Below are 10,851 nucleotides of genomic sequence, written 5' to 3'. Positions count from 1 at the left end.
AAGAGTCTTTCACAGATCAGCAGCTGTGGGAGATGTGAGGCTGTATATTCATTTGATCACACTGTGGGAGCGACAACTGCTGTCCTGTCTAAATTTGAACTCAGGGAAAATACAAAGAAAACACAAACGTGTGACATGATTAATTCCGAAAGCGAGAAACTGCTGCAACCGGGACGAGGAAAATGAGACGGGGTTGGGTGCAAAGGATTATACGACGTTTACTTAGAAAAAGGATAAAAGAGTGAAATGAGAAAACAAATGAAAAAGCATGTAGGCAGAGTAAGAGGCCACTTAGAGACTGAACACTCATAATACTCTTTTAAAAGATTCTGTTCAAAACTTTGACAAAAACACTACTGTTCAAACACATCTCATGTTATTGATTGAGGGCTTGAGTAGAGATTATTGCTCTTTCTGCAATATTTTTAGTCTTGACTGGTTGTAGTCGTATTTATCACTTATGTGTTGCAGTGACTGATAACGCTCGTGCTATGAAACACACACATACACTTCTATTGTGATGATGTTTTTCCTTAAAACCTTTGGTTGGCTAAACAAACAAACAGACTTATGATGCGTCAAAGTGTCATGTTTCTTGTTGTGATGTGATTTGAGTTATTTTTGAACGGGACAAGATATTGAAGCCATTGCCAGTTTAAAAGGATTGCTCTACAAACTCATGAGTTTATACCGTATTATAGTATCGCGTTATGCAGATGATGTAGTAATATATCTGACAGAAACTTATATCACATGTGAAGTCACATTTCTCCTTTCAGGTGTTACTCAGGACACGAGGTGAATGGGTGGGTTACCCGAGCCAAAGAGCAGGACTTTGCTGGACAGGGCAGATATAGGTACAGAAAGAACATTTCATAATAAACAGGCTTACCGCCGTCTCTGTTGGCTGGAAAGAAGAAACTGAGGTCATCCGAAACTCGGGCAGCGACCCCATGGGCAGGAAACACTGGGGAACGGAGCACGAGCAAAACACATGAAGTTGACAAGGAAGACTTGGGAACATTGAGACACAGACGCTGACGATCACCAAACAAACAGACAAAAGCTTCATCCACATTACTACGTTTTTTGTTTTAAAATTTAAAATAGAATCTTGGTGCACACGAGCGTTTTAGCTCCATGTCAGCACTGTGCTGAGAACAGAGATCAGGTGAGCATGTGCGTGCAGGAAGCAGGAAGCAGATAATAATAAACATAATAGTTTATTCTATCAGCGATTTCTTTTCTTGGAGCGACGACGAGGTCGCCTTCGTTACAACCCATTTGAGTGGTGTAATGATTTCCCTATTATAAATAAGAAAAGTGTTGCATAATTTAAAGAATGGCTTTTTGGATTTATTTCAATGTTTTTTTTGTTTGCTGCAGCTACAGAATTATTTATCGGCCCTCTTCCTCACACCAGCCTTCAAAATACTCTTTATTTGTTTATTATTTTGATGCTGGACAGCTTAACAAGTAGCTTAGCTTAATGTTCGCTTTAAGCTAGCAAGTAAACAAAATGGCCGCATCAAAAAAGCGTCATGAGGGAAATTGACAGTGAAAAACGGATCATTTTAAAGAAGAATGCTGGGAAAACTTTGCGTTAGGGGCCTAAAAAATGTGTAAGTTTAAATTATTTACTTTACTCGTGTCCATTTTTCGACACCTCGCGTCGCTTGTCGGCTTTTTTCACGGGTCTGTTGAGCGAACGACACAAACATCCAAAGCGAAGTTCAACAGCTTTTCAGAATAAGAGCTCGTCAGTTCCAGCTCGGCCTGAGTCTCCCGCTTTCCTCGCTATTTTACTTTGAAGGGAACATCGCCAAACAGGAAGTGCTTCTCTGAATGTTGCGGACGTGACTGACGTTCGTCAAACGCTGTGTAAAAAGCATAATGACTGACACGTGTGCGTACTTCGATAATTAGCATAATTAAAGCCCCCCCTTGATTTTTGAATAACAGCAGATTCATTTTCACGTGTCTTCAATGTCCTGTCTGGAATAAATAATTTGACATTTGTGAATGAGACAATCACTTATTGTCACGTGTCTTATGTATGTACACATCCATGTACTGCAGTGGATTTTTATGTTGTCATCCTTGTATGTTTATTTAATAGTTGTGTAATAGTTTTTATTGTTATTGTTATTGTTGGTCAAAATGAAATCAAAACATATTTCCAAAAACACAAAACATATTCAAATGGATTTATCACTCTACATTTAGTAATGAAGCGGAAGTTTAATCACAAAAACAAGGAGAGTTAAATTCGAAAAGTAAACTTTTAAACTCACAAAACAGCCTCAGATTGACCGTGGAGATATTTATAGGTGGAATGGACATTATGTCATTTACAACAAAACCACAGACTTCATTTTCGGCATCAGATATCAAAACAGGAACTCTGGAAAGGGGAATCTCACCACAGCTCAGATATGCAAACTTTGTTTATAATTATAGTGGCAAACAAAAGAATCCATTATATTGTCCATCAGGTAAATTACACTCACAGAGACAGACAAAGTGCAGATAGAGGGTCTCATTTGAAATGCAAACAAACTTTATGGCTTCTACCTTTAGTCATTTATGTTTACACTTAAAGGGTTGTCATGCAGTTTCTGTCCAAGACAAAGCAAAACGAATGGGGCCGTTTATTATCGCGGGGGAGGACAGATTAATATCCATGCAGCTTTCCCATCATCCCACGTCTGACGTACAGTGTGTCCTCTGCTTGAGTCCAAGAGGGCTGAAATGACGGAAAAGGTTAGCGTCAGAGGAGCTTCAAGGCTTCCTTTCCTATCTCCTATAGCATAGGGTACACTGGAGCTTCCCATGCGAAAGGAAAGGAGATGTAGACAACCCACAATTCATTGCGGCAGCGATATTTAACGTGACGCGCCGTGCACGGACCTAAATGATTCAATTCGAGGTAGAAGAAGAGGAAGAGAATGAACAAGACCCAGAAGGGACGCACGTCATCATTTAAGTTACCGTTGCCTTGCAGCATTTACATCACACGGTGTCATGTGGATAAATACGAGTGACAGGAGCGAGAGCAAACATTCTCAATGTGACAAACTTTTCCTTTTAGCTTCGTAGCCAACATTATCCTCCTTTAGACCTTTCCTTGACCTTTATGACGTTTTCCATTGAGGTCAAGGAAAGGACAATCTGAATCCAGCCTCAGTGACTCACACAGCAGCCACGTCCGAGTGTGATCTGCTGACGATGGCCACGTGGACCAGCGACAAGGACTTGGTCAACCACGACTTCCAGTAGAAAGTGTTGAGGAGGGCTCCTCTGAACTGGTCACCGGACAGCGTGTACAGGGCCAGGTTAAAAAACGTGTTGAATCCGGCCAAAGGCCTGGAGACAATGTAGGCGGCGTGGACGACTCGCTCCACCATGCACGGAATCCCGAGCCTACTCCGAGTTTCTATTCGCAACTCACGCAAAAGGTGATAGGGCAGGAAGCACACGACGAACACTACCAGGATGAGCACGGTCGAGCAGCGTGCTCGCATGCGACAGGAAGTGGTCATGCTGGGCCCGTCCGCCAGCTTTCTGCCTATACAGATGTAGCACATGGACACCACCACTAGGGGGAGGAGAAATCCGACTGTGGTGAGCGTCAAGCTATACCACCGCATGTCGTCAGTGTCCTCATCACCTTCGGCAGGTATGGTGCTCGCAAAGTCCAGACAGTACGTCTTGTTGTCGTGTTCGGTCAACGATATCATCGTCAACATGGGAAAGATTTCAGCGGCGGCGATGACCCACACAGCCGAGCACGCGACTATACCCCAGAACTTCTGCTGCACCTGCAGGGCCCTCAAAGGCTTCGCCACCACCACATAGCGGAAAACTGCGTGACACGTCAGGAAGAGGATGCTGCCGTAAAGGTTGAAGTGAAACCCGAAGCGCACGAAGCGGCACATGAAGTCGCCGAGCACCCAGGAATCGCCGTTGCTGTAGTAGTGCACCAGGAAGGGCATGCTGAGGACGTAGAGCAGGTCGGTCACGGCCAGGTTCACCATGAGGATGCTGCTGCTCTTCCAGGGACGCAGCTTCGTCACGTAAACACCGATGGAGGTCACGTTTCCCACCAGGCCCACGATGAAGATGATGGAGTAGGAGACGGGGAGGAAGTAGTGCTGCATCAGTCGGTCCACAAAAGTGCAGTTGTGAAATTCTCCGTAGTAGATGATGCTGGCCATGGCTGAGCTCTGTAGAGAGTGAGAAGCCATTTTACAAACCAATTCAAGTTTATTGTTTTTGTGAAACAGCAAAAAATACTGGTGAAAAAGTGAACGATTTGCACAATTACCTGATTAATCTTTCTGTTTCTGCATTATTTGAAACTCAAAACCTGTATTAAATAATTCTTTTGTCCATTTAGGGACGAGACAACATCACAACATCGTGTTAACAAGCAGCATTCATTTCTCTCTCGTTTTATCTCCGTTTTCAATCACTTCATGTTAATCTCAAACTGGAAACTGAAATATTAAAGCTGATAAAACAAAAACCAAGCTGAAAATGCCTAAAAATAATAATCTTAAATTCAAATAAAATGTAATGGAGCTGAGGCAAGAGTTGTGAATTGCACATTACAAATAGTATACATATATATTTTAATCTAAATACTGTGAACAAACTGCTTTGAGTACATGTAAATAAATGAATACGTTCACAGTATATGATTCTGGGTGAGGACAAGAAAAAGGAAGAAGCCGTTCGTTAATCATCTTCCCCTTCTCGACCCCTTCACCTCTCTCATCACTGTCGGGGCCAATTACTGCTGAAGGAAGGAAGAGAGGGAGAGAGGGAGAGAGGGAGAGACCCGGAGGTGAAGAATATGAAATAAAAACAAACAATCAGGAAACCTCAGCGGCAAAGAAACAAAGAGAATCTTCTTCTTCCCTCATCAACAGTCTGGATGCTCCTGGCAGCGTGTTGCAATGAGCTGCTCTCACACAACTGAGAATATTTGTTTCTTTAAAATCTGTTCAAAACACTGCGTTGACGAAGATAAAGGTAGAGTTTTGAAAAGTATTGTCCTACTCACTCTCAGTTACAGTGTCCTCACCAGCGCTCACTCCAAACCTTCAGCGGCTCATCTTTGTTTTCACATCCATGCCTCCGTCACTCCTCCTCCTCCTCCTCCTCCTCCTGGAGCCCTGCACTTTTCCACACCCAGTGGGAAACTCCGGCTCATTTCTGTCGCTTGACTCACCTTCAGCCGTGTGCTCCAACTTCCTGGTGCCATGCTTGAGCTGATAAAGGTGAAGGTCGTCCTTCTTTTTTCCCCCCTTTTTTAAAACACACATCAGGTTTCAGGCGAAGCTGCAAAGAAAAGAGAGGCGAGGCGAGTCAAGCGAAACGCTCGCTATGAAGGAAACTCTCCAGTTTCTGTTGAAGTCTTTCTCATTTCTTCAAACAAGCACGTGGTCGTTTCCTCAGCGGGAACCAGCAGAGGTAAATCTGGCAAAGGCACTCACATCATCACATCACATCGAAGGAAAGATGTCACCAGTGGGTTTATTATGATTATGATTGTGAGCGTATTGTCAACGAGACACATTATCAGTCTATGAAGACGATACGTTGAGCATCAGTTAGCGTCAATTCCATACATTATTTGGAATCTATTCACTCCTAATTGAGAGAGGAAATAAAATACAAGTTGATTAAAAATAATCCTTTATAATGAACTAGATCCATGACTTTTCTTTAGTTTCCTAAAAGTCACTAGTGTGTTTTACGCTTGCGGTGTTGATCTGCTCCAGATTTTCACTCCAGGAAGTAGAAATACTCACTTTATTTCATTACTTTAAATAATCTTTACTTAACCCCTAATTGTCCATTTCAAGCATCGATGAACGCAGCTTCCATCTTCATACATCATCTCGGTGAACAGCTGCAAACCACACTGAGAACATATTGATTTGAATGTGGTGTAATTTCCTCTCTCGTGCCGTTTCCCTGTTCATTTTAATAAACAGTATAATATTTCTTCCACCTCGACTTGTCCAGTCTGCAGTAACTCACCCTGGTGATGACACGGGAATGTGTAACGTGCTTGAAGATCATTACCTGGTGTTTAAACACCAAGACGACACCTGCTTTCAACCCACTTCCTTGTTCACCTAAAAGGAAAGAAAAAAACTACAAATACAAATCTATGTTTTCTTGCTCGTGCCCTCGTCGCGTTCCTGCGGATCAGACGAAATCAAAACAGGAAAAGAAGCCGAAGTTTACGAATGTTTATTTTACAAAAAGAAGAGCTAGAAATGATGTAAACAGAGTCCATCTACACTGTGGCTCCTTTTTAAACTTAATAAGCTGTGGGGACGGTGCAGTCTCCGAAGGGTTTGTCGTGCAGAGGGAAACTGTCGGAGTTCAGAGGAAAGTAAATGTTAAAGATTAGGTTGGTTTTCATCAGGGTTGAAGCGGTTCTGTTTACAGCTTGGGCATCCGGGCGGCGTTGAGGCGCATGGAGACGCAGGAGGAGCCGGCGGCGTAACGCATCTCCCTCAGCATGCCTCCCCACTGCTTCTTATCCTCCTCGTACCTGACAGAGCAGAAGGACGAGAGTCAGACCTCACAACAAGCACACCGCAGGCGAACGGCTCCGACCCGCAACTCCAGGAGACTTACTGCCAGACGTCGGTGACCTCCGTGGGAGCCACCTCCTTGCTCTCCGTTTGGACCATGGCGAAGCCGCCCACGGCGAACAGAGAGCCGCTGCTGCTCACCAGGTTGACGGAGCTCCTTTCCTGGGGAAACTCCGTGAAGGGCTCCCACCTGAGGAGCGGTGGCATTCAGGAGAGGTCAGAGGTAAGATGGAGCCTTCACGTGTCTTTTGAACTGTGCAATGTTTGTTGGAATACCGTTGAGGTAAGGGACACACAACGTATGGAGGCCCAAAGTGTCAAACGTTATACTGAATGAATAGATTTGAAATGATGAAATATTAAATCCTGAAAATATGATATCGTTTAATTTCTCTCATTTAAATGAGAACAGATTCATTCTTTCATTTTTTATTTAATCAGAAAGAATTGGTATTTCAAAATAAAAAAAAATCCAAACAATTGGGACATAAAATGGCATTTTGAAAAAAAAAAAAGATTAAAGTAAGAATGACGATATAACATTTCATTTCATCACAAGGGGAAAGATAACTTAAATAACTTGTTAAATTATTTCACCATTTATTTATTTTAATTTAATCATAATTTTCATTTGTACAGATTAACTAAAAAAGAAAAAGGCATAAAATAATAAAGTTTAAAACAGAATCGTACTTGTTCGCTGTGAAGTCGTAGGCCTCGCATGAAGCACTGAGGCCTTCCTCGTTGACTCCCCCGGCCACCACGATCTTGCCGTTGTGGACCACCGCTCCGAACATGGCTCTGGGGGTCGCCATGGCCGCCAGCTCCCTCCACTCCGACTGCTTGTGGTTGTACGCAAACATCTTGTTGAGCGCTTTGCTGTGGAGATGAAGAGTCGTGGGATTGATCAGATGATGTTCACACTGACGTCAGATAGTTCAACTACGGTTGAATCAAGGGATTTGTAAAGATGATTCACAAGTTGCAATGATTTAATTAAATTCAAACTAAGTAAATCGATCACAGTCCAATATGAGTACCTATATGAATATCAGTGCAATTTTCCATCGTAGTTACATATGAGACCGTCGTGGACTGACGCAGTGTGATTGTTGTCTATAACATGTGGCGCAGTCTGGCAGGATGATAGACTACAAACAGCTGCTGTCCACACACACACACACACACACACACACACACACACACACACACACACACACACACACACACACACACACACACACACACGCGGACTGATTCACCCACTTGTCGTCGGTCTTTCCTCCGATGCAGTAGACCAGTCCTTTGTGGGAGATGACAGCGTGGCCGTGAATCTTCAGAGGAAGCTTCTTGGTCTCACTCCACCTCATCTTCCTGAACAAAAGGCATTTAAAGGTTCCTTTCAAAATATGTATTTATATATTCTCAGAGTCAGAAAGAAAGAAAACGTGGCGGGAGGGGGAGCGGGAGTTATAACACCACTGACTCGACATCGTAGCACATGACAGAATCCAGCGACTCGTTGGTCTGGAGGTCTTTTCCGGCCACGGCGAACAGCAGGTCCTCGCTCTCTCCGATGTTGAAGAGGCACCGCGGGGAAGGCATCGGTGGCAGGGCAACCCATTCAGAAGAGAGTGGATCCAACTGTGGAGGAAGATGATAATACTGTACATTAAAACACCAGAGTGGGGACGGGATCCTCTTAGTGGCCTTTGGCTCTTTGTCGACATCTGCTCCTAAAGAAGGAAATCAACACATTGATTATTCTGTCAAATTCAAATACTCAAGGCCTCGCTCAGGGCAACGTGGGAAACATCCCGGTCCTTCTCGGGGCTACATGCTGAATAAAATGACGTTTTTCTTTGGTTTGAACTCAATTAAGACCTTGAAATAAAGGACTTGTTCGCGTACGGTACACTGAGTGAATTGTTTTCATGTAACCTCACAGGCCTTTGAGACAGACCTACTGCCAATAAAATGTTTGTTTAAGAATATGTTGGGAAGCCTTTAGCTTAGCGTAGCATCGAGAATGGAACCGGGGAACAATGTACGAAGGAATCGAATTTGACTCAAGATCTATGATTAATGTGAAGAATTACACGACTCGGCCACCAGGTAAACTAATCTCTTTCGGATTACGATTTAGCTTCATATTTAATGTTCGTATAATGGTTCATTTAAGTTGAGTATCTCGTTTGAGAACATTTCCCAAAGGATTTGCTGATTGGTGGAGGGGAGTCAACCTGCTCACCAGATAGACGTAACATTGCAGAGGCATGTCCTTGTTTTCCTCATCCACAAACAGTCCGCCGATGACGTAGAGCCTGTTCCTCTGCGACGCCAGGCTCACGTGGTTGCGCGGCACCTGGTCCGACATGGCCGCCAGGAAGCACTCGTTCTCGTTGACGTCATACGCCACTGCCGCCGTGTCGTTGATCATCAGGATGAAGTCGCGCATGTACATGCCGTGTCTGCGGTTGTCATTCAGGAACCCGGGGAACAGGCTGTCGCCCTCCTCACCGCCCTCCGGGTCGGCCCCCTCCTCCCCCTCCTTGGTCTTGGGTTTCTCCGGAAGCTTCCCCTTGAAGGCGTCCCTGATGACCTGGATTGTCTTCTGGAGCTCCGGGTCAGCCTTGATGATCTCATCGGTCTCCACTTTGTCCTTGAAGTACTTCTCTGGCAGCAGACGGAAGCGAATGCAGTTGAAGGCGTCCTTCAGCAGCGTGATGCGCTTCTCCCTGTCGTGGCGGACCCAAGCCATGACCGCCTCGAACACCAGCTCCTCCCTTTCCACATTCAGCGAGTCTCCTCCGATGATGGCGAACAGTTCATGGGCCGCGAGCCTCAGGAACTCCTCATCCTTGTAGAGGACGTCGAAGCGGTCTGCAACGTAGTTGCGTGCAGCCACGGCAAGCCTGGGACAGTTGAGCACCAAGCCCATCCTGAAGATGGCCATGCAGTTGCCCACGGACATCTTCTTCTGAAGGTAGTTAACGCACACGGTGAAGACGGAGGGGATCTGGAATCTGTTTGCCACAACAATTATATCCTGCACATTGTCATCGTTGAGGTCGATCTCGGCTGAATAGAGGTACTGGATGATCATGTCCAGGATGGAAGGGTCGACGTCCTCCAGGACCACCTCCTTGGTGTTCTCCACTTCCTTGCCGTCCTCTGTGAAGAAGATCTCCCTGAAGTACGGGCTGCAGGCGGCTATGATCAGACGATGGCAGGGGAAGCTGCGGTCGCCTACCTTCAGGGCGCAGTCCACAAACTTGTTCTCATTCAGCAGCTCCTTCAGCCCATCCTGGAGCAGGGTGCTCTGAAACAAGCGCAGCTCCTCCTTGATGGCGTTGGGGTCCATGGTGTGTCGACGGCAGGGGAACAAGGGGGTCTGTGGAGAGAGGAAGGAGATGACGGCCACAGGTCCTTTTGGCAGTCGGTCCTGGCTGGAAAAGGCAGAGCACAGAAAAGGTTCCCAGTGTGAAGACCCTGCAATTTAATCCTGTCCCGCTCTAAATATAGCCCCCTCTGCCCCCTGCCCGCTTCAGCTCCAGAGGAATCTGACTGGGCCGAATCACAGCGCAGGCCTCGGCCCGAGCAGCTGCCGTCGCAGACTGAAAGAAGCAACTGGCCGCTGGGCCCGAGGATATGCCACCGTGATTCAGCTCGCAGAGTGTCGTGTGGCAGGCGGACTGCAGAGACAATGCTGTCAGAGCCTCAAATAGCTTCCGTCAAAACGGAGCGTATGACTCGCAGGTTATTCGGAGCGGACGCTGTCACATTCAAAATCATGTGTATACTCTTGACGCAGGGCTGATCATCTTTCTAATTTATATTGTTACTTCAGTTTATTCCAGTCGATCATAAGCTGCTGTCAGAAGCACACTGGAGTCTCGTGTGTGGGAATGTAAATGTCCACATGTTCGCTCAGTAGGCCTCAGTTTCTGGAACTTCTCCTGCCAGCCCCCTTGGGGAAAATCTCTAGATCTCCCGGACGCCACTGAACGTTCCAGAGACTTTACTTTTGGTGTGACACCGCCTGACTCAATTTTCCGGACACTTTGCGAAGTTGATGTCTGAAGAAAGCTAACTTGTACCGATCTGTTCCGCCGCTCACGTACACACACGTTTCTCTACACTCCAGATCTTCAGCAAATGGCCCTTGAATCTATAATCGCCTCATTCAGAAGGTCCGATAAATCGCGCCTTTCTTTATCTGATCACAGCATTA

At 45.5% G+C, this 10,851-nt stretch overlaps 3 protein-coding genes across 5 annotated transcripts in view; all 3 read right to left on the bottom strand.

Moving 5' to 3' along the window:
* dzip1 (DAZ interacting zinc finger protein 1) overlaps window positions 1–1,735 on the bottom strand; it is a 35,795-nt gene extending 34,060 nt beyond the window's left edge. The window contains exons 1-2 of the mRNA XM_035629719.2: window positions 1,642–1,735; window positions 893–967 (exon numbers count right to left, since the gene is read on the bottom strand). The gene's annotated coding sequence lies outside the window, so the exon portion shown is untranslated. The remainder of the gene's footprint in view (window positions 1–892; window positions 968–1,641) is intronic.
* A 462-nt stretch (window positions 1,736–2,197) lies between these two features.
* Window positions 2,198–6,169, bottom strand: LOC118310628 (2-oxoglutarate receptor 1-like). 3 transcript variants are annotated; one of them, XM_035633726.2, is made up of 3 exons: window positions 6,052–6,169; window positions 5,237–5,346; window positions 2,198–4,226 (listed from the first exon to the last, which is right to left on the bottom strand). In XM_035633726.2, exons 2-3 carry the CDS (start codon window positions 5,267–5,269, stop codon window positions 3,192–3,194), a joined length of 1,068 nt encoding a protein of 355 aa, XP_035489619.1. In that variant the 5' UTR covers window positions 5,270–5,346; window positions 6,052–6,169; the 3' UTR covers window positions 2,198–3,191. The 3 variants fall into 3 exon arrangements, with proteins under 3 accessions (XP_035489619.1, XP_035489625.1, XP_035489631.1); XM_035633732.2 differs by having other exon boundaries at window positions 4,328–6,118; XM_035633738.2 differs by having other exon boundaries at window positions 5,069–6,118.
* Window positions 6,170–6,251: 82 nt separating this feature from the next.
* On the bottom strand, window positions 6,252–10,208 carry LOC118310612 (kelch-like protein 41b). Its single transcript, XM_035633703.2, has 6 exons — window positions 8,869–10,208; window positions 8,104–8,261; window positions 7,884–7,991; window positions 7,311–7,496; window positions 6,661–6,807; window positions 6,252–6,574 (listed from the first exon to the last, which is right to left on the bottom strand). Exons 1-6 carry the CDS (start codon window positions 9,979–9,981, stop codon window positions 6,463–6,465), a joined length of 1,824 nt encoding a protein of 607 aa, XP_035489596.2. The 5' UTR covers window positions 9,982–10,208; the 3' UTR covers window positions 6,252–6,462.
* Window positions 10,209–10,851: the final 643 nt, after the last annotated feature.

Source organism: Scophthalmus maximus, chromosome 1, assembly GCF_022379125.1.
Source record: "Scophthalmus maximus strain ysfricsl-2021 chromosome 1, ASM2237912v1, whole genome shotgun sequence".
In the NCBI taxonomy this organism is placed as follows: Eukaryota; Metazoa; Chordata; class Actinopteri; order Pleuronectiformes; family Scophthalmidae; genus Scophthalmus; species Scophthalmus maximus.
Note: the sequence above shows the minus strand (reverse complement) of the source record. Positions and strands in the feature narration are given on the sequence as shown.